Below are 23,877 nucleotides of genomic sequence, written 5' to 3' on the forward strand. Positions count from 1 at the left end.
CTCTGTATGGTTACATTGTATCCTGTAATGGAATCGGCTCTGTATGGTTACATTGTATCCTGTAATGGAATCGGCTCTGTATGGTTACATTGTATCCTGTAATGGAATCGGCTCTGTATGGTTACATTGTATCCTGTAATGGAATACGCACCGGATAGTTACATTGTATTTATTGATATGTTTGGAGTTTATGGTCACTACATGAAGAGCGGCTCCGTTCACACACATTATTTTGATTTATGTACATCTAGTTGTACTGCAGCTTCACAGATATATTTTGGTTAAAACCTTCCTTATTCCCTAGTGAAGCGACTGACTTCAAGTGGTGCACAGAGATTAAACAAGATCTCCTACTCAAGTTGTACCTGGTTATCTGCAGCCCTCTCTCCTCTACAGACTCCTAAAACACACAGATCAAAGGATATATCACAGCTTCCAGAAGGCAGGGGGTGGGGATCTGATGTCACACACTGCACAGCATAGAGCAAGGGGGTGAGTGTGACCTGAGAGGGGGGGGAAATGGACACACCCCCCTCTACACAATCCCATAGGGAAACATGTACAGCTGAGGTGGTCAATCACCTGCTGTGTGCTGGAGGATCTCTGTGGTGTCAGGATAACCAGTGACTCATGCAGATAGCACAGGAAGGAGAGAGGAGACAGAAATCACACTCAGTGCTTAATTCATTTTCCATTTCAAAGGCTTACAACCTCTTAAGCTATACAGACTGTATATTGTATGTCTTCTTGCTAATAAAACAAAATAACATAAAAATGAACTAAAAAGTTAGGAAAGGTCGCTCTAAGGTTACTTAGTATCTCTCTATCTCCTGTCTGATCAATGTTTATAAACAATGTTACTTTGTATCTCTCTATCTCCTGTCTGATCAATGTTTATAAACAATGTTACTTTGTATCTCATTATCTCCTGTCTGATCAATGTTTATAAACAATGTTACTTAGTATCTCTCTATCTCCTGTCTGATCAATGTTTATAAACAATGTTACTTTATATCTCTCTATCTCCCATCTGATCAATGTTTATAAACAATGTTACTTACCGTAGTATCTCTATTTCCTGTCTGATGAATATGTACAACCAATTTTACTTTGTATCTCTCTATCTCCTGTCTGATCAATGTTTATAAACAAAGTTACTTTGTATCTCTCTATCTCCCGTCTGATCAATGTTTATAAACAATGTTACTTTGTATCTCATTATCTCCAGTCTGATCAATGTTTATAAACAATGTTACTTTGTATCTCTCTATCTCCCGTCTGATCAATGTTTATAAACAAAGTTACTTTGTATCTCTCTATCTCCCGTCTGATCAATGTTTATAAACAATGTTACTTTGTATCTCATTATCTCCTGTCTGATCAATGTTTATAAACAATGTTACTTTGTATCTCATTATCTCCTGTCTGATCAATGTTTATAAACAATGTTACTTTGTATCTCTCTATTTCCTGTCTGATCAATATTTATAAACAATGATACTTTGCATCTCTCTCTCTCCTGTCTGATCAATGTTTATAAACAATGTTACTTTGTATCTCTCTATCTCCTGTCTGATCAATGTTTATAAACAATGTTACTTTGTATCTCTCTATCTTCTGTCTGATCAATGTTTATAAACAATGTTACTTTGTATCTCATCTCCTGTCTGATCAATGTTTATAAACAATGTTACTTTGTGTCTATATTTCTGAAATGGGGTTTTTCTCAATGTTTTTGAGATACTTGACAGAAATATTGCGGGTCCTGGAGGGGAATTATTTCAGGACCTCGATGCCGCTGGTTGCAGGGCTGCCCACTAATCCGCTGCCCCGCGGTGCCACCATAGCGATCCCGATGTCTGCACACCGAACGTTGTGCTCTGTAGTCAGGGCTGCGATTGTTCCTGTAATGAGCCGGTCCCATGTTGTGTTTGTTTAGTGCAGACAAGGTATATTAATCATCGCTCCCTCCGTCCGTCTCTAACGCATATGATAATGTAAAAGATGTATTCATTACAGGAAGGGAGATGTCACTGACACAATGGATCGATGAGTCGGCATTTCTGAGAAGCACCCGCCGCCTTTGTGTGCGACAATAAAAATGTTTTATGAAAACGGCGTTATTTACAGTGTAAGAGTTTCGGGGATAAAGGTCTCCGCCAGAGAACAGATTGACATTAATAAATTGCTCTATGCGCCTCGCAAGTCGGATGAGAAAAAAAATTACCAGTTCAAGGATTTTTGAAAAGTGCGCAGGGGGAGAAAAAAATACCCGGGCTGGATTAACCCCGTGCACGCCTGTCCTATCAACACTAATCAATGAAGCTGACCCTCCTGTGAATGACCCATTTAGTACATAGATATTGGCAGCTGGTGTGATAGGCTAAACAAGGATCTTTTTATCTCCTCCCTGATCAATGTTTATAAACAATGTTACATTGTATCTCTATATGAATGGAGTCAGTTGTAGGGGTGGGAATGGAGTCAGTTGTAGAGGTGGGAATGGAGTCAGTTGTAGAGGTGGGAATGGAGTCAGTTGTAGAGGTGGGAATGGAGTCAGTTGTAGAGATGGGAATGGAGTCAGATGTAGAGGCGGGAATGGAGTCAGTTGTAGAGGTGGGAATGGAGTCAGATGTAGAGGTGGGAGTGGAGTCAGTTGTAGAGATGGGAATGGAGTCAGTTGTAGAGATGGGAATGGAGTCAGATGTAGAGGTGGGAATGGAGTCAGTTGTAGGGGTGGGAATGGAGTCGGTTATAGAGGTGGGAATGGAGTCAGTTGTAGAGGTGGGAATGGAGTCAGATGTAGAGGTGGGAATGGAGTCAGTTGTAAAGGTGGGAATGGAGTCAGTTGTAGAGGTGGGAATGGAGTCAGTTGTAGAGGTGGGAATGAGTCGGTTATAGAGGTGGGAATGGAGTCAGTCGTAGGGGTGGGAATGGAGTCAGATGTAGAGGTGGGAATGGAGTCAGTTGTAGAGGTGGGAATGGAGTCAGTTGTAGAGATGGGAATGGAGTCAGTTGTAGGAGTGGGAATGGAGTCAGATGTAGAGGTGGGAATGGAGTCAGATGTAGAGGTGGGAATGGAGTCAGTTGTAGAGGTGGGAATGGAGTCAGATGTAGAGGTGGGAATGGAGTCAGTTGTAGAGGTGGGAATGGAGTCAGTTGTAGGGGTGGGAATGGAGTCGGTTATAGAGGTGGGAATGGAGTCAGTCGTAGGGGTGGGAATGGAGTCAGATGTAGAGGTGGGAATGGAGTCAGTTGTACAGGTGGGAATGGAGTCAGATGTAGAGGTGGGAATGGAGTCAGTTGTAGGAGTGGGAATGGAGTCAGATGTAGAGGTGGGAATGGAGTCAGATGTAGAGGTGGGAATGGAGTCAGTTGTAGAGGTGGGAATGGAGTCAGTTGTAGGGGTGGGAATGGAGTCGGTTGTAGGAGTGGGAATGGAGTCAGATGTAGAGGTGGGAATGGAGTCAGATGTAGAGGTGGGAATGGAGTCAGTTGTAGAGATGGGATTGGAGTCAGTTGTAGGGGTGGGAATGGAGTCAGTTGTAGAGATGGGAATGGAGTCAGTTGTAGGAGTGGGAATGGAGTCAGATGTAGAGGTGGGAATGGAGTCAGTTGTAGAGATGGGAATGGAGTCAGTTGTAGAGATGGGAATGGAGTCAGTTGTAGGAGTGGGAATGGAGTCAGATGTAGAGGTGGGAATGGAGTCAGATGTAGAGGTGGGAATGGAGTCAGTTGTAGAGGTGGGAATGGAGTCAGTTGTAGGGGTGGGAATGGAGTCGGTTGTAGAGGTGGGAATGGAGTCAGTCGTAGGGGTGGGAATGGAGTCAGATGTAGAGGTGGGAATGGAGTCAGTTGTACAGGTGGGAAAGGAGTCAGTTGTAGAGATGGGATTGGAGTCAGTTGTAGGGGTGGGAATGGAGTCAGTTGTAGAGATGGGAATGGAGTCAGTTGTAGAGATGGGAATGGAGTCAGTTGTAGGAGTGGGAATGGAGTCAGATGTAGAGGTGGGAATGGAGTCAGTTGTAGAGGTGGGAATGGAGTCAGTTGTAGAGATGGGAATGGAGTCAGTTGTAGGAGTGGGAATGGAGTCAGATGTAGAGGTGGGAATGGAGTCAGATGTAGAGGTGGGAATGGAGTCAGTTGTAGAGGTGGGAATGGAGTCAGTTGTAGAGATGGGAATGGAGTCAGTTGTAGGAGTGGGAATGGAGTCAGATGTAGAGGTGGGAATGGAGTCAGATGTAGAGGTGGGAATGGAGTCAGTTGTAGGGGTGGGAATGGAGTCGGTTGTAGAGGTGGGAATGGAGTCAGTCGTAGGGGTGGGAATGGAGTCAGATGTAGAGGTGGGAATGGAGTCAGTTGTACAGGTGGGAATGGAGTCAGTTGTAGAGATGGGAATGGAGTCAGTTGTAGAGATGGGAATGGAGTCAGTTGTAGGGGTGGGAATGGAGTCAGTCGTAGGGGTGGGAATGGAGTCAGTTGTAGAGGTGGGTATGGAGTCAGATGTAGAGGTGGGTATAGATTCAGTTGTAGAGGTGGGAGTGGGGTCATGGGTATGAATTTAGTTGTAGAGGTGGGAGTGGGATCACGGGTATAGATTCAGTTGTAGAGGTGGGAGTGGGGTCACGGGTATGGATTCAGTTGTAGAGGTGGGAGTGGGGTCACGGGTATGGATTCAGTTGTAGAGGTGGGAGTGGGGTCACGGGTATAGATTCAGTTGTAAAGGTGGGAGTGGGCTCATGGGTATAGATTCAGTTGTAGAGGTGGGATTGGGGTCACAGGTATGGATTCAGTTGTAGAGTTGGGAGTGGGGTCACGGGTATAGATTCAGTTGTAGAGGTGGGAGTGGGGTCAAGGGTATAGATTCAGTTGTAGAGCTGGGAGTGGGGTCAAGGGTATAGATTCAGTTGTAGAGGTGGGAGTGGGGTCAAGGGTATGGATTCAGTTGTAGAGGTGGGAGTGGGGTCACGGGTATGGATTCAGTTGTAGAGGTGGGAGTGGGGTCACGGGTATAGATTCAGTTGTAGAGGTGGGAGTGGGGTCACGGGTATGGATTCAGTTGTAGAGGTGGGATTGGGGTCACTGGTATGGATTCAGTTGTAGAGGTGGGAGTGGGGTCACGGGTATGGATTCAGTTGTAGAGGTGGGAGTGGGGTCACGGGTATAGATTCAGTTGTAAAGGTGGGAGTGGGGTCAAGGGTATAGATTCAGTTGTAGAGGTGGGAGTGGGGTCAAGGGTATGGATTCAGTTGTAGAGGTGGGATTGGGGTCACTGGTATGGATTCAGTTGTAGAGGTGGGAGTGGGGTCACGGGTATAGATTCAGTTGTAGAGGTGGGAGTGGGGTCATGGGTATGGATTCAGTTGTAGAGGTGGGATTGGGGTCACTGTTATGGATTCAGTTGTAGAGGTGGGAGTCGGGTCACGGGTATGGATTCAGTTGTAGAGGTGGGAGTGGGGTCACGGGTATGGATTCAGTTGTAGAGGTGGGAGTGGGGTCACGGGTATGGATTTACTTGTTGATTTAAGTATGAGCTGAGATGAATAGGTAGGTATGTGCAGAATTGCAGATGTGGCTTTGGAAAAAGTTTTAGAACTCAGTTGAAGTGGCTAAGGATTGAATTGTGCTGATTATGCATTTGGTGGTAGGGGTGGGTATGGAGCCAGTTGTAGAGGTGGATAAGGAGCCAGTTGTAGGGGTGGGTATGGAGCCAGTTGTAGTGGTGGGTATGGAGCCAGTTTTAGGGGTGGGTATGGAGCCAGTTGTAGAGGTTGGTATGGAGCCAGTTGTAGTGGTGGGAATGGAGTCAGTTGTAGAGGTGGGAATGGAGTCAGTTGTACAGGTGGGAATGGAGTCAGTTTAGAAGTGGGAATGGAATCAGTTGTAGAAGTGGGAGTGGGGTCACAGATATGGATTCAGTTTGAGTGGGTATGGAGCCAGTTGTAGGGGTGGGTATGGAGCTAGTTGTAGTGGTGGGTATGGAGCCAGTTGTAGAGGTGGGTATGGAGCTAGTTGTAGTGGTGTGTCAGAAACCATGAATCAGACCAAGACAGAAGTACACTTAATCACACTTGTTTAATAATAATAAAAAGGTAAACAGAGTAAGCGTAGTCAATACATAGCCAGAGTTCAGTAACCAGATTGGGTAGTCAGCCAATGCCAATGTCAGAGAGCCAGAGATCAACGTAGTAGTACAGCAATCAGGATCAAGAGCCAGAAGGGACGTCAGCCGAGCAAGTCTTCAACAGGAACGCAGGAGAAAGTCTCTGAGATGTGACCAAAGGCGAAGGCAGAGATGAAATGAGCTGGACGGCTTTAAGTAGCCAGGACTGACGAGCAGATCATCAACAGCCGAGTCACTGTGGAGAGAAAGGAGCTGGCAATTAGCCGACAGCTGAGCGGCCAGCTCAAAGGAAGGAAGGGCTGAGCCCAGCCCTGACAGTACCTCTTCCTCAGCGACCCCTCCCCCTCGGAGGACCACCGGGCTTGAGGGGAAAAACGTCTATGGAAATCACGGAGGAGGACAGGGGCATGTACATCCGAGGATGAGACCCAGGAGCGTTCCTCCGGACCGTACCCCTTCCAATGCTCCAGGTACTGTATGCGCCCACGGAACCTACGGGAGTCAACAATGGATTGTACTTCATACTCCTCATGGTTCTCAACCTGTATAGGGTGAGGTCGTGGCACCGAGGTGGTAAAGCGGTTGCAGTAGGAAGGCGCAGGCAGGTGTCTGCGGTCAGCATGGAGTCTGTACCTATCGTTAGCATGTCGCAAATCCTCCTGGACTTGTGCCCAAGTGCAACGAACACCACGGAGATGCTCCTCTAAAGCAGGAATTCTCTGCGGAACAAACGAGTCAGGCAACACGGAAGGTTGGAAACCATAGTTCACCATAAACGGGGGCAAACGGGAAGCTAAATTCAAGGCACTATTGTGAGCAAACTCCGCCCACGGTAAGAGGTCTGAACAGTTGTTATGATGGTCAGAAATATAGCAAAGTAGGAATTGCTCCAAGGACTGATTGGCTCGTTCTGCGGCCCCATTAGACTGCGGGTGATACGCAGAGGAGAAAGCAAGCTGAATACCCAACTGTGCACAAAAGGCTCGCTAGAACGGGACACAAACTGACTACCCCTGTCTGAGACAATCACCTTGGGTAGCCCATGTAAGTGGAAGATCTCCCAAGCAAAAATAGAAGCCAGTTCCTTAGAAGTAGGCAACTTCTTGAGTGGAATACAATGCAACATTTTCGAGAGCTGGTCAACCATCATAAGGATAACTGTGTTGCCCTGGGAGTTGGGTAGCTCCACAATGAAATCCAAAGACAGGTGGATCCAGGGCCTCTCTCCATTGGGTATGGATTGTAGGAGGCACACTGGAAGGTGTCGTGTAGTCTTACTCTGAGCACACACGGAACAGGCAGCTACGAAGGCGGTTACATCAGCACATAGACTAGGCCACCAGAATTGTTGGGAAATGGCCCAAAAGAGTTGATTCTTCCCAGGGTGGCCAGCAGCCTTTGGGAGAATGGTAAGTCTGGAAGTAAGTCAGCAAGGATTTTTGTCACCCAAAGGAGAAGTAAGACTGGTGTGAACCATAGTCAGAATACGATCAGGAGGAATTACAGGAACCGGAACCGACTCCATCTTGGAAGTGGAGGAAAATCGTCATGACAAAGCGTCAGCCCTTACATTCATAGTACCGGGTAAGAATGAGACAATGTAATTAAAACTCGACAAGAAAAGAGCCCATCGTGCTCTTCTGGGAGAGAGGTGCTTAGCCTCAGACAAGAATGTGAGATTCTTATGGTCAGTAAGACTGAGAACCGGCACAGTGGTACCTTCAAGGAGATGTCTCCATTCTTTCAGGGCTAAAATGATCTCCAACAGCTCTCTGTCACCAATCTCGCAATTGCACTCTGCCAGTGACAATTTCTTGGAAAAGTAGCCACAAGGATGCATAGCACTCTCAGAGGTAGGACGTTGAGACAGAAGGGCGCCAACTCCAGTCTCAGAAGCATCAACTTCTAGAATAAAAGGCAACGTAGGATCATGGTGTGCCAACACAGGAGCAGAAACAAAGGCAGCCTTGAGACTCTCAAAGGCCTTAATGGACTCCGGAGACCAACTCTGTGGGTTGCTGTCTTTCCTGGTCATATCAGTCAGGGGCTTGACCAGAGACGAGAAGTTATGAATAAACTTCCGATAATAGTTGGCAAAACCAAGAAAACGCTGCAGAGGACGTAAACCCACGGGTCGAGGCCACTGTAGGACCGCTGAAAGTTTCTCTGGGTCCATCAAAAAACCAGCAGTGGAAATGACATAACCCAGGAATTTAACCTGTTCACGATGGAACTTGCACTTCTTCAATTTACAATAGAGATTGTTCTCTCTTAGTCTCTGAAGGACACGACAGACATCTGTGTGGTGGCTCTCCAGAGACTTGGAAAATATGAGGATATCGTCGAGAAAAAACCACCACACAACTGCAACAAATCTCGGAGGACACATTAATGAACTCCTGGAAAACTGCCGGAGCGTTACAAAGGCCAAAAGGCATTACGAGATACTCATAATGACCTGATCTGGTATTAAACGCAGTTTTCCACTCATCGCCCTCCTTAATCCTGACGAGATTGTATGCCCCTCTCAAATCAAGCTTCCTGAAAACCGTTGCTCCCTTGAGGCGGTCAAATAACTCCGTAATCAATGGAATGGGATAGGCATTCTTAATCGTGAAACGATTGAGACCCCTATAATTGATACAAGGTCTCAGCACACCACTCTTCTTCACAAAAAATAAACCAGCACCAGCAGGAGACGAGGATTTGCGGATGAAACCTCGAGAAAGTGCGTCTGCAACATACTCCTCCATGGCCTTATCCTCCAAGACCGACAAAGGGTAAACCCGGCCACGAGGGGGTATGGCACCAGGTTGAAGGTCAATTGCGCAATCATACGACCGGTGTGGAGGCAAACTACCGGCCTGACCTTTGTCAAAGACATCGCTAAAATCGCGGTACTCCTCCGGCAGGGAGGAGAGTGAAGAGGTGCACAGGACCTTGGCTACTTTCTGGAAGCATCTTTCACTGCACTGTGGTGACCAGGACAGAACCTCAGCACTGAGCCAATCAAAAGAAGGGTTGTGCCTCTGTAACCAAGGATAACCAATAACCAGCGGAAACTTAGGTGAGGAAATAACTTGGAATTGGATTATCTCATGGAGAAGGGCCCCTATGGCCATGGACAACAGAACAGTCTCATGAGTCACATGGGCAGGCTGTAGAGGTCTCCTGTCAAGAGCCTCAATGGCAAGTGGAGTGTCACGTAGCTGCAGTGGAATCGAGTGCTTTGATACAAAGGCAGCATCAATGAACAGGCCTGCAGCCCCAGAGTCGATTAGAGCCTGTATCTCGACGGACGACTCAGCCCAAAAAAGGGTAACTGAAACCAGGGGCTTATCCTTTTAGATAACTGGGGACGAAACAAAGCCACCTAAGGTCTGTCCGTGACAGGACCTCAAGGTTCGGGCGTTCTCTGGACGGGTAGGACAAGACTTCAAAAAGTGACCAGCCTGGCCACAATAAAGGCACAATCTCTCCCTCCTCCTAAGGGCTCTCTCATCCGCAGAGAGATGTGTGAAGCCCAAGTGCATGAGTTCATCTTCACAGACCGACTCGGTACCAGGAGGCATGGGAGGTGAGGGAGGCAAGGGTGGGACTGCAAAGCTTGGAGACAAATGTACAGGAGGCTTGTGCCAGCGCTCCTTAAAAGAAAGTCTTTCTCTGAGTCTGGAGTCAATGAGGATGGCAAATGTGATCAACCTCTCCAGCTCAGTGGGTATATCTCGGGCTTCTATCTTATCTTTGACATTATCCGAGAGACCATGAGAGAAGGCAGCCACGAGGGCCTCATTGTTCCAAGCAACCTCAGCTGCCAGAGTACGGAATTCAATGGCGTAATCGGCAACAGTTCTTGTACTCTGATGGACATGAGGCTCTTGGCAGCAGAAGCGAAGTGTGCGGGAACATCAAATACCCTTTTGAAGGAAGCCACAAATTCTGGATAACTCAGGACCACGGGTTTTTAAGTCTCCCATAGAGGGTTTGCCCAGGCCAAGGGTCTCTCAGAAAGCAAGGATATCACGAAACCTACTTTGCTTCTGTCCGTGGGAAACGCCTAAGGCAGCATCTCAAAGTATATCTCAACCTGGTTGAGGAACCCTCTGCATTGAACTGGCTTGCCCCCAAATCGCTGGGGAAGCGGAGAAGAACCAGGCTTGCCTCTTATAGAGGTAGTACTCGAGGCGGGTGCCTGCACAGAGACTAGAGCAGCAGCAGGGACGGCCTGCAACACAGGTTGTACCGGAGCAGCCATAGTGGAAGATTCCAGGAGCGTTTGTAACGCCATGGCAAACTGATCCATGTGATGATCCTGGTCATCCAACCAGAAAAAAATATTACCAACAAGTGGACTGACTGCATCTTCTGAATTCATGTCCTTCGCCTACTGTCATAAACGATGAATCAGACCAAGACAGAAGTACAGTTAATCACACTTGTTTAATAATAATAAAAAGGTAAACAGAGTAAGCGTAGTCAATACATAGCCAGAGTTCAGTAACCAGATCAGGTAGTCAGCAAATGCCAATGTCAGAGAGCCAAAGAGAACAACGTAGTAGTACAGCAAGCAGGATCAGGAGCCAGAAGGGACGTCAGCCGACCAAGTCTTCAACAGGAATGCAGGAGAAAGTCTCTGAGATGTGACCAAAGGCGAAGGCAGAGATGAAGTGAGCTGAATGGCTTTAAGTAGCCAGGACTGACGAGCAGATCATCAACAGCTGAGTCACTGTGGAGACAAAGGAGCTGGCAATTAGCCGACAGCTGAGCGGCCAGCTCAAAGAAGGAAGGGCTGAGCCCAGCCCTGACAGTATGGGTATGGAGCCAGTTGTAGAGGTGGGAATGGAGTCAGTTGTAGAGGTGTGAATGGAGTCCGTTGTAGAGGTGGGTGTGGAGCCAGTTGTAGAGGTGGGTATGGAGTCCGTTGTAGAGGTGGGTATGGAGTCCGTGGTATGGAGTCCGTGGTAGAGGTGGGTATGGAGTCCGTGGTAGAGGTGGGTATGGAGTCACTTGTAGAGGTGGGTATGGAGTCCGTTCTAAAGGTGGGTATGGAGCCAGTTGTAGAGGTGGGAATGGAGTCAGTTGTAGAAGTAGGAATGGAGTCAGTTGCAGAGGTTGGCATGGAGTCAGTTGTAAAAGTGGGAATGGAGTCAGTTGTAGAGGTGGGTATGGAGCCAGTTGTAGGGGTGGAAATGGAGTCAGTTGTAGAGGTGGGAATGGAGCCAGTTGTAGAGGTGGGAATGGGGTCAGTTGTAGAGGTGGGTATGGAGCCAAGTGTAGAGGTTGGTATGGAGCCAGTTGTAGAGGTGGGAATGGAGCCAGTTGTAGAGGTTGTTATGGAGTCAGTTGTAGAGGTTGGAATGGAGTCAGTTGTAGGGGTGGGTATGAAGCCAGTTGTAGAGGTGGGTATGGAGCCAGTTGTAGAGGTTGGTATGGAGTCAGTTGTAGAGGTGGGTATGGAGCCAGTTGTAGAGGTTGGTATGGAGTCAGTTGTAGAGGTGGGAATGGAGCCAGTTGTAGAGGTGGGTATGGAGCCAGTTGTAGAGGTGGGTATGGAGCCAGTGGTAGGGGTGGGTATGGAGCCAGTTGTAGAGGTGGGTATAGATTTAGTTATAGTGGTGGATACGGTTTATGTTGTAGAACTGAATATGGGTTCAGTAGCAGAGGGGGGTATGAAGTCAGTTGTTGAGATAACAGCCGAGTAAGTAGCATTTTTGAAAAAGAGTTGAGAAATGGCAGTCTATGTATCTTCTCTGCAAAGAAGCAAAAAGAACTATATAAGAGCCAACACCTTTCAGGGGCTTCAAATGCCCCCTTCATCAGGGCCAAAAAAGGTTATTTTTTGCAAAACAATAAGAAAAGCATTTTCTCTCTTCTTTCGTCTCTTCCCTTTATAAAGGAACGATGCCATTGATGAGAGAACTTTAACAATAGTAATGAAAAAAGCCCCAAGCCGATTTTATCTGTCAGTGTGCGTCTGTTGAATGGACAATCGATGTATAATATATTGTTTACTTAAAAAGCTTAGTGGTTCATCTGGTTTGTGAAAATTGCGAGGAATAACTCCTACATATATATATCTGACAATTCTAATAGAATGCTGTGCTTATTATTTCAAATGAAAAAAAAGAAAGAAAAGAAAAGAACGATATGTACAAAGAACTTAATCGCTGTCATTTCTGATCTTCGTGGCACCTTCACAACCGGCACAGCGCGGCAACCAAATTGCTTCAGCCTGTAATTATCTGCTCGGCGCAGATTCCATTGTGTGCCGACTCGTCTGATGTGTCTCTGCTTCGCGCACCAAACGCGCGGTCTAGACAGCGAGCCAGCACTGGGCGGCTGTGGGGAGCCAGCAAAAGGCTTGAAATGCCTCTTTTATGCCGGATAATAGATTTGCCGTATTATTGAACCGTACGCACACAAACGTACAACAGCCCGTGCATTAAGGTGTTTTCAATCCCTCTTTAATATGCCCCCCGCCGAGTGTTGTTGTCACACCGCATGATTTAAGAGCACGGGAACAAAACATGGAAGAGGAAAAAAAAAAGGAAAACATTTCATGCCTTGTTCATGCCATCGCCTTCTGTTCCAGATAAAACGCAACCTTCAAAGAACGTGCGTCAAAGCTCGGTGTTTACACTGCCGTGCGGAGCGGTCTGATGAAAATACCGTCCCTTCCAGCTATTGGAATTATGTAGGACAAATACCTCATTCCCAGACAGAACCGGCTGCAATGCAATTCGCTTCCATCAAAAGATTAGAGACCTAAAGTTGGCGGATGAAAGGAGAAGCGTTCAGAGTCACTTAGGGAAGTTCTACAAACTTTAATGTCCATTCATTCCAGACCAACTTTCCACTTAAGCCTACTCAGAAATCCGAGATTGAGTAGATGATCTTTAAATTAACTCTCTCTTTCTTCTTTTCAAACATTGACTTTCAGAAGTTGAAGAGATCCTAAAGAGACCTTTCATTTCAGCAAGAAATGATAAAAGTAGAATCAAATTGCGTTACAGAGCGGGGCGAAGTACTCTACTCCTATCTGTCCATCCAATGTACATCGACATGAAGAGGGCAAACTGTCTTCTGCAAACTTGCTGAAGAATGTATTTATTTTAATATATATATAGTGCCCCATCATTGGTGTAATTGGGAGGAATTGTGCCCCTTACTGGTGTTAGTGGGCTCAGTTGTTGGTGTCATTGGGAGGAATTTTGTCCCATTGTTGGTATCAGTGGATGAAATAGTGCCCCAAGGGCCGAATAAAAGCAAGCAAAGGGCCGCAAGTTTGGAGACCTCTGGCCTAGGCCATCTTTTTTGTAGAGCAACAATAATTTTTTTTCAGATCCTCAGAGAGTTCTTTGCTATGAGGTGACATGTTGTACTTCCAGTGACCAGTATGAGAGAGTGAGAGCGATAACACCAAATTTATCACACCTGCTCCCCATTCACACCTGAGACCTTGTAACACTAACGAGTCACATGACACCGGGGAGGGAAAATGGCTAATTGGGCCCAATTTGGAGATTTTCACTTAGGGGTGTACTGACTTTTGTTGCCAGCGGTTTAGACATTAATGGCTGTGTGTTGAGTTATTTTGAGGGGACAGCAAATTTACACTGTTATACAAGCTGTACACTCACTACTTTACATTGTAGACAAGTGTCATTTCTTCAGTGTTGTCACATGAAAAGATAGAAGGAAAGATTTACAAAAAATGTGACCGAGGGGTGTACTTACTTTTGTGATAATATATATAAAAAATAAAAGTAAACTTAGGGTTGTTCACTGGCTGTAGGCGGTTCGGTGACCTTTGCTTAGGGTTGTTTAATAGCTGTGGGTGGGTCCTGACCAGGAGCTGAATAACTCTACCCACCCACAGAAGGAAGGGGTTACGTCACCGGTCACAGCTCTCCTTCAGGAAAGTAGCCATTGGAAGAAATGCGATCATTGTCTGGACTCAAGAACCGTAAGCCAGAAGAAACAAGCAGCATAAAGGAACACAAAAAAGGTCAAACCGGACTAAAAAAAAAAGCGTTATCTGAAATGAAGCTTGAATTTGTTAGTTACCTATGTAAAGTTTATCCAAATCTATTGGGTGGCAATGATGCTCCTCCATGCAGTACAATGAATGAGCATCGTCTCCCTAGGACAGGAAATGTGTTACTGGGAGGATCACCAGTTGAAAATGAAGAAAAAACCTAAAAAAAAAAAGAAACTGCAGCTGTCACATCTCAGGACGGGTAAGCTGCAACTTGACATTTTAGTTTTTGGGATTACATGCGTGTTTAAGTTCCTCTCGGTTCCATTGTTTGTACAGTGAATGGAAGCGGAGTTATACAAGTGGAGAACGGGAAACTGATGAAGAAGGGACTCTGAATGCAGAACCTGCCTGGCGAAGCGGCTCCTTTGTGCCATTTCTGGGACAACACAGGATCTGAAATTACAGAGACAGAAATGTATTCATGGCCTCGGAAAGGTTCCTTTATGGTTCCCAAGTAAAGATGTTCCTCTCGGTATTTCTGTTAGCGTACGCCTGGCCCCCACAATGGAGAATGGCGGCCCCCGAGCCACTCAGCGCGGCACAGCCGGCACATCCAGAGAAAAGATTCATTGTCATCAGGCTAGAAAAGGAGAATGATAAACCCTTATGACCTCAGCACAGCTAGGAGGACCTGTCCCCAACTGCGGGGCGCAGTCACCGCAATGGGAAAATGACAGCTCGGGTCCGCTGAGCAGACTAACAGAGTTTCATTTTTTGTCCCTGGATGAAAGATTAGCAATAAAACATGCTGAGATGAAGAGATCTACTTCACTCATAAATTATAACCTGTGGGGCGAGCCTTGAAACTGACCAAGACGGGTATAAAATACGACTTTCAGACAATCTCACGCTCTGATGTTATATGGAGCTACATTATTACACAGCCAATACATTGGGAACGGCTGAGTACAGCATGGCTGACGGGGGCTACCTACAGCCACCAACACATGGGAGGGAATTCACCAAAGAGGGGGCTGGAGCTCCATATCTCCTCCTCTCTATGCAACACGTGGCAAAACCCATACCCACCAGCAGGAGCTCTGGTGGACACCGGTTAGTGCTAAGACCCCGCATCTCAAGTGAGCCCACGTCATCTGCCAGGGTGACCTGCTTCTATACCTATCCTGCTGGTTGGTGGGAGCCTCTCTACTGCTACAATTTCCACAATCAAGAGCTGTGGTGAACACAGGTTAACACCTAAACCCCGCGCTTCGGGTGAACCCATGTCATCTGCCAGGGTGACCTGCTTGAATACTTTCCGCTTGATCCCAACCTGCAGCCGACCTTTGGCGCATTTACTGACTACGCTTCTGCTTGATCCCTACCTACTATATCTGCTACTGGACCCCGGATTGCTCATCTCCTGGTGGGGTGATCCTGCTACTCACATGCAGCAAAACCCATCCCCACCATCAGCAGCTCTGGTGGACACCGGTTAGTGCTTAGACCCTGCATCTCAAGTGAGCACACATCATCTGCCAGGGTGACTTGCTTCTATACCTATCCTGCTGGTTGGTAGGAGCCTCTCTACTGCTATAGCTACTGGTCTCCCAGCTTGTGGCAAATTGAGTGTTATCAGCTTAAGCACATTGTGTTTGTCTATTGTTGTGAGGATCAGATCACATTTTAAGCCAAATTACTGCAGAAAACCATTTAATTCCAGGGGGTTCACATACTTTATCCTGCCACTGTACTTAAAAGTCCCTTCTCTTGCTCTCAGCCTCCTCCAAAATCTACAAATTTCTTTCTTCTCTACTTATTGGGTTAGGCCTGTTTCATGGGGGTGGTGGACTTTTTTTTGCCTCTGAAAAAAACTCTGAGTTCAGTAGATGATAATGCCACCTCCTGAATATTTTTCTCTGTTTATCCCAAGGAGGCATTGTACATTGAAATACTGTGGCAAAAAGCGGCTGTGGCACAGTCCCATTAACTTCATTTGCCATTTGAAAAGTGGCACCACCTGCCCAACGCAACATGCCAAAGTTAAACTTGCTGCACCAGGAAGCAAAGTATCGTAGCCATAGCAATGTGTAGAGACCTGACCAGCAAATATGTTCATTTGAAAGTAGGTGGTCTGGGAGTGGTAAAAACAAGGATCAACCATCCATTTTTACCGGCTGTGTGAACATAGTCCTTTGCCCTAGGACAACCACTCCCAACCAAGGCTGTGTGGAACCCTAGGATTCCTTCATAGGTTGATAGGGGTTCCTTGAGCTGTGGTTGATTAACCTCCCATCTGATTGTGCCTATGGAGTTTGGAGGCCAGCGCTACTTGGCAAAGCCAGCTGCAGGTCACTAATGATCTTTTGAGCCGTAAAGGGGCATTTTTCTCACTGGCCACCAATGTGAAGAGCATCCCCAATGACCACCAGTGAAGTGGTTTTAGAAGTGGTTCCCTGGGACCTGAAAACTATTTCATGGGTTCCTCTGGTGTGAAAAGGTTGAGAAAGCCTGCCCTAGTGATTCAATAGGTATGAAGGGTGGAAATCCTGACTTCTTGCATCTGGCCGTTTCTCTCTCTGCAGGGTCATAGTTCAACCCTAAATCAGGGAAAAAAAAAAAAAGTTTCTGCTTCCAGGATTAAAGAAGCGATTCCCCTCCTCCACATTGTATAATCCATGCTGTGCTGCTGGTTAGGATGATGCAGTAGGTGCAGACACAAGATTTTCGAGGGCATCAGGTCTTGGATCAGAAGGTCATTATAAAATTATCTTCTACCAAAGCTGTGAAGAAATGTGTATTTGTCATAGTGGGGTTCTCTCCACATAAGTGACCCACAACAGAGATTAAACTGAACATTCAACCTCATTACTGACTCTGGGACGTGCTGTAAATCACACCATTTATAAACCATACAAAGATCTATCACCAACACGTCTCAAGGTTATATAGGTAGGACAAACAGAACACAGGTCACTTCTGTCCATCGTCTGCTACAGGCCAGAGGACTACCAACAAATGGTAATGTAGGCGCTTACATTTGATTAGTGACAGGAAGTCAGCAGTGTGCAAGGAAATGTCTCCCCCAGGATTAGAATGTTTTCTTCATTGTTAACAATAGGGTTTCACACTTTTGCAGCCAAGTACATTTCATGGTCAACAGTTTGGGGATGTCTGACCATCACAACTATATGAGCTAACGGGACACCCCATTCCAAAACTTTGGCTGTTAATATACACTTGCCCCCTTTGTGGCCAGAACATCCTGCACTCTTCTGGGAAGACTTTCCACAAAATTTTGAAGGGTGGGTACAAAACCACGACCTTTATTATAGAGAACCTCAATGGCCATTAATATGGAGCTGTCAACGTTGTGGTTACTACATCCTTCAGTCATCTGGGAACACTTTCCACAAGATTTTGGAGGGTGTCTGTGGGAATTTGTGAGGTCAGGCACTGATGTTGGATGAAAAGACCTGGCTCCGATTAGGCATCCCAAAGGTGTTGAGATTGCGGAGGTAGGTGAGGAGCGCCATGAGTGAATAGAAATTCTTGGAAACTTCAGCTGGTTTAAGAACAATGATCACATTGGTGTGACATAAGCATGGTCACCACGTTTCGGGGATTGAGTCTCCACTTTCTCCAGGGCTTTATTAATTCTAGACCCATTGGTAATTAGGACTGCAGTCTGTGTACTCATATGATATCAGTGTTCTGAAGTGTCTGTTCTATTCGCAGCTATACCATCCTCCAGTCTTCTGGGAAGGCTTTCCACAAGATTTTGGTGGTCGGGTACCAATGTAAAATGAGAAGACCTGGCTCACCATCGGCATTTCAATTCAACCCAAAGATGTTCACAAGGGCTGAGATCAGGACTCTGTGCAGGACACTTGAGTTCCTCCACCCATCCCACCAATATGAGCTTGTTGGTTATCCTATAAAACCATGGCCATTAATGTGGAGATGCTCCCCTTTTTAGATTCTCCACTCTTGTGGGAAGGCTTTGCACAAGATTTTGGAGGGCATTTGTGAGATATTGTACCAATTAATGAGGTTGGGTACTGATGTTAGGTGAGAAGACCTGGCTCACCATTGACATTCCAATAAATCCCAAAGCTGTTCAGTAGGGTTGAAATTGTGGAGGTACGGGAGAAGCACCAGGAGTGAATAAAAATTCTTGGAAACTCCAGCTAGTTTGAGAACAATGGTCACTTAATTGGTGTGAGATAAGCATAGCCAGCACGTTTCAGGGGATTGAGACTCTCCTTTTTTAAGGGCTTTAGTAGTTCTAGATCTAATGTGTGTACTAATATGATATTGGTGTTCTGAAGAGTCTGTTCTATCCACAGCTTATACCATCCTCCACTCTTCTGGGAAGACTTTCTACCACCATTCATCCCAAAAGGTGGTCAGTAAGGTTGAGGTCAGAGCTCTGTGCAGGAAACTCGAGTTCCTCCACACCCAACTGGAAACACCATGTCTATATGAAGCTGGCTTTGTACACCAGTGGGGGAGGGGGGGTTGGTTTCACAGTCATGCTGGAACAAAAAAGGGCCTTCACCAAACTGAACTGTTACCACAAGGTTGGAAGAGCACAATTGTCTCCAAAATTTCCATAAGATTTTGGAGGGTGTCTGTGGCAATTTGTGCCCATTTGCGAGATCAGGTACTGATGTTGGATGAGAAGACCTGGATCACTATCAGCAATCCAATTCATCCCAAAGGTGTTCATTAGGGATGACGTCAGGGCTCTGTGCAGGACATTCGAGTTCCTCCATACCAAACTGCTCACACCATGTCTTTATGGAGCTTGACATCTCATCCCAAATACCATGGCCCTTTACAAAGAGTTCCCCCATCCCCCAAGGTCATTAATATGGAGTTATTAAAATAAAAATAACTCTCCAATGGGTAAGATTTTAACACATAAAAGCAGCCTACGCCAAAATCTGTGATACCAAATTTGTGCATAAATAGAAAGTGTATGAAATGAAATGAATGGAAATTTACATTTCATAAATAATCACCAACATAATAAAATTTGGGAAATTAAAAGCCAAAAATCAAATAGTAAAAACAAATAAAAAAAGTCCCATTTCATGACCTACAGTAAATAATATAGAAAATTGGTAATTCATGTGCAAAGTCCAAAAAAGTATAGGGTGTGTAGTCCCATATCCAAGTGCAAATAGATGCGGCTCTTGTCCAATCAGTATAAACAATCCAAGAAACAAAGAGTAATATCCAATGCTGATCACCACAGTGATAGAGGATCAGCTTGGCTCCTTACCACATAGTGTGGACCATAATAAATGGTCAACAGTGCATTTAAAATAACCAGGATGTCTTCCTGTCATTCCTCATCCCCTTGCTGTGAACTCTCCCAGCAATGTAATGCAAAGCAAGAAAACAACATCTCATAGCGCAATATGTTTAAACAATCCGTATCTTTAATATTAGAAGTGCACTTACATATTTTCCACAATAAAATCACATTAGAAGATGAACTAAGGGGTATCCTGAGCAGGCGATCTCCAAATACCTGTGTTCTGGCACTCAGATAGCGTAATGGCGTCACATGTAGGCCTGGCCCCACGCACGTTTTGTCAAAAGAATGACGTCTTCAGGATAAATGGCCAAACAGGAATTATGGAGATGCCCCATTTGCAGTCATACCATCCTCCACTCTTCTGGGAAGATTATCCACAAAATTCTGGAGGGTGACTGTGGGAATTTGTACCAATTTGGGAAGTCATGTATAAAGCCAAACGGCAAAACAAGCTAAAGAAAATATTTTTTTCTTATAAAGCTAAAAAGTGCCATATTCAGCAAAATGTTAATCCAAAATTGGCTTTGTATAACCCGGCTGACCTTTCAGAAGAATTACAACTACAGTAAGGGGGAAAAAAGTATTGAATCCCTGCTTATTTTGTACGTTTGCCCACTGACAAAGAAACGATCAGTCTATAATTTTATTGGTCAGTTTATTATAACAGTGAGAGAATAACAACAAAAATATCCAGAAAAACGCATTTAAAAAAAGTTATAAATTGATTTGCATCTTAATGAGTGAAATAAGTATTTGATCCCTTCACAAAACATGACTTAGTAGTTGGTGGAGAATCCCTTGTTGGCGATCACAGAGGTCAGACGTTTCTTGGAGTTGGCCTCCAGGTTTGCACACATCTCAGGAGGGATTTTGTCCTCTTTGCAGATCCTCTCCAAGTCATTAAGGTTTCCAGGCTGACGCTTGGTAACTCGAACCTTCAGCTCCCTCCACATATTTTCTATGGGATTAAGGTCTGGAGACTGGCTAGACCACTTCAGGACCATAATGCACTTCTTCTCGAGCCACTCATGCTGGAATACCCATCCACGGCCCATTTTTAATGCCCTGGCTGAGGGAAGGAGGTTCTCACCCAAGATTTGATGGTACATGGCCCCGTCCATCGTCCCTTTGACGTGGTGAAGTTGTCCTGTCCCCTTAGCAGAAAATAACCCCCCAAAGCATAATGTTTCCACCTCCATGTATGATGGTGGGGGATGGTGTTCTTGGAGTCATAGGCAGCATTCCTCCTCCAAACACGGTGAGTTGAGTTGATGCCAAAGAGCTCGATTTTGGTCTCATCTGACCACAACACTTTCCCCCAGTTCTCCTCTGAATCATTCAGATGTTCATTACCAGACTTCAGACAGACCTGTACATGTGCTTTCTTGGGCAGGAGGACCTTGCGGGCGCTGCAGGATTTCAGTCCTTCACGGTGTAGTGTGTTACCGATTGTTTTCTTGGTGACTATGGTCCCAGCTGAGATCATTGACAAGATTCTCCCGTGTAGTTCTTGGCTGATTCCTCACCGTTCTCATGATCATTGAACCTCCACGAGGTGAGATCTTGTATGGAGCTCCAGACCGAGGGAGATCGATCGTTATTTTGTGTTTCTTCCATTTGTGAATAATCGCACCAACTGTTGTCACCCTCTCACCAAGCTGCTTGGCGATGGTCTTGTAGCCCGTTCCAGCCTTGTGTCCCTCACTGTAATTTTGTGGAACTGAATGACTTTCGGTGACAGGAGATGGAGGTGATTGTTCTTGTTCATGCATGTGGCCGTTCTTCCTTAGCATGAGGGATCTTTGGCCTGTCAATCAATCAAGGTCAACGATCAATCACCTTCCTGAAGACTTCCAGCCTGTGCCTACAGATCTAACCCGACTCAAATAACAGCAATATTGACCTGAAAGAGGGTCTAACCCAACCCCACACTATGATTGGCTGTCACAGTAGTCACAAAGACGGGGGGGAACTACCAAAGAAAGGACACAGACAGTGATATAGAGGGTCTAACCCTTCCACACTACCAAAAATGAAAAAAAAAAAAAAAAAAGTGTTCACTTTACATTCACTTTAAATTTTTGGAGTTTAGATGCATCTTATAGCTGAAAATGAATCTGCTAATATTCTCCCCCCCCCGACCATCATATATATATATTATATTTTTAAATGAAATCTTTCAATTTTCATTACATACCTTATTTTAGTCCCAGTGATGTCATCACAGGGTCTCTGGGCTTCTCTATGCAATGCAGGCAGATCATGGCTGGTGGGAGGGGCCAACAGGGGGCTGTACTGCCCCCTGCCTCAGTACTCCTCTCAACAGCCCTAGGTGCTGATGCAAGCAGTGGGTGGAGTTATGCAAATCTCAAAATGCCTTGCTGGGCGGGTGTCAGTCTGGAGGAGTGGGCGGTGCTAGGCAGGCTATATTTGGAATCCAGTAAATGAAAATGGCGGGCCATGGACAGTCAGGCTGGGAAGGAAAGGGGTGGGGCCAGGGACAGTCAGGGTGGGAAGGAAAGGGGTGGGGCCAGGGACAGTCAGGGTGGGAAGGAAAGGGGTGGGGCCAGGGACAGTCAGGCTGGAAAGGAAAGGGGTGGGGCCAAGGACAGTCAGGCTGGAAAGGAAAGGGGTGGGGCCAGGGACAGTCAGGCTGGAAAGGAAAGGGGTGGAGCCAGGGACAGTCAGGCTGGGAAGGAAAGGGGTGGGGCCAGGGACAGTCAGGCTGGAAAGGAAAGGGGTGGGGCCATGGACAGTCAGGCTGGTAGGGAAAGGGGTGGGGCCAGGGACAGTCAGGCTGGGAAGGAAAGGGGTTGGGCCAGGGACAGGCTGGAAAGGAAAAGGGTTGGGCCAGGGACAGTCAGGCTGGGAAGGAAAGGGGTGGGGCCAGGGACAGTCAGGGTGGGAAGGAAAGGAGTGGGGCCAGGGACAGTCAGGCTAGGAAGGAAAGGGGTGGGGCCAAGGACAGTCAGGCTGGAAAGGAAAGGGGTGGGGCCAGGGACAGTCAGGCTGGAAAGGAAAGGGGTGGAGCCAGGGACAGTCAGGCTGGGAAGGAAAGGGGTGGGGCCAGGGACAGTCAGGCTGGAAAGGAAAGGGGTGGGGCCATGGACAGTCAGGCTGGTAGGGAAAGGGGTGGGGCCAGGGACAGTCAGGCTGGTAGGGAAAGGGGTGGGGCCAGGGACAGTCAGGCTGGTAGGGAAAGGGGTGGGGCCAGGGACAGTCAGGCTGGTAGGGAAAGGGGTGGGGCCAGGGACAGTCAGGCTGGAAAGGAAAAGGGTGGGGCCAGGGACAGTCAGGCTGGGAAGGAAAGGGGTGGGGCCAGGGACAGTCAGGCTGGAAAGGAAAGGGGTGGGGCCAGGGACAGTCAGGCTGGAAAGGAAAGGGGTGGGGCCAGGGACAGTCAGGCTGGAAAGGAAAGGGGTGGGGCCAAGGACAGTCAGGCTGGAAAGGAAAGGGGCGGGGCCAAGGACAGTCAGGCTGGAAAGGAAAGGGGTGGGGCCAGGGACAGTCAGGCTGGGAAGGAAAGGGGTTGGGCCAGGGACAGTCAGGCTGGAAAGGAAAAGGGTTGGGCCAGGGACAGTCAGGCTGGGAAAGAAAGGGGTGGGGCCAGGGACAGTCAGGGTGGGAAGGAAAGGGGTGGGGCCAGGGAGTCAGGCTAGGAAGGAAAGGGGTGGGGCCAAGGACAGTCAGGCTGGAAAGGAAAGGGGTGGGGCCAGGGACAGTCAGGCTGGAAAGGAAAGGGGTGGAGCCAGGGACAGTCAGGCTGGTAGGGAAAGGGGTGGGGCCAGGGACAGTCAGGCTGGGAGGGAAAGGGGTGGGGCCAGGGACAGTCAGGCTGGGAAGGAAAAGGGTGGGGCCAGGGACAGTCAGGCTAGGAAGGAAAGGGGTGGGGCCAGGGACAGTCAGGCTGGGAAGGAAAGGGGTGGGGCCACGAACAGTCAGGCTTTGGAGGAAAGGGGTGTGGCCACAGTCAGGCTGGGGAGGAAAGCTGTGGGGCCAGGAACAGTCAGGATACAGAGGAAAGGGGTGGGGCCAAGGACAGTCAGGATATGGAGGAAAGGGATGGGGCCAGGAACAGTCCCGCTATGGAGGAAACGGGTGGGGCCAGGAACAGTCAGGATATGGAGGAAAGGGGTGTGGCCAGGAACAGTCAGGATATGGAGGAAACGGGTGGGGCCAGGAACAGTCAGGATATGGAGGAATGGGGTGGGGCCAGGGACAGTCAGGATATGGAGGAAAGGGGTGGGGCCAGGAACAGTCAGGATATGGAGGAAAGGGGTGGGGCCAGGGACAGTCAGGATATGGAGGAAAGGGGTGGGGCCAGGGACAGTCAGGCTGGAGGAAAGGGGTGGGGCCAGGAACAGTCAGGATATGGAGGAAAGGGGTGGGGCCAATGACAGTCAGGATATGGAGGAAAGGGGTGGGGCCAGGGACAGTCAGGAT

General features: G+C 47.2%; 2 protein-coding genes across 2 annotated transcripts in view; one reads left to right on the forward strand and one right to left on the reverse strand.

The window, feature by feature from the left end:
• TSNARE1 (t-SNARE domain containing 1) overlaps positions 1–23,877 on the reverse strand; it is a gene marked incomplete in the record, with an annotated part of 405,182 nt that overhangs the window by 44,685 nt on the left and 336,620 nt on the right.
• Positions 11,074–23,877, forward strand: part of LOC141146207 (interferon-induced protein with tetratricopeptide repeats 5-like) — a 32,460-nt gene continuing 19,656 nt past the window's right edge. The window contains exon 1 of the mRNA XM_073632940.1: positions 11,074–11,822. Within this exon, the coding sequence (XP_073489041.1) occupies positions 11,074–11,822 (749 nt within the window). The remainder of the gene's footprint in view (positions 11,823–23,877) is intronic.

This window comes from Aquarana catesbeiana, linkage group LG05 (assembly GCF_042186555.1).
Source record: "Aquarana catesbeiana isolate 2022-GZ linkage group LG05, ASM4218655v1, whole genome shotgun sequence".
NCBI classification, from domain to species: Eukaryota; Metazoa; Chordata; class Amphibia; order Anura; family Ranidae; genus Aquarana; species Aquarana catesbeiana.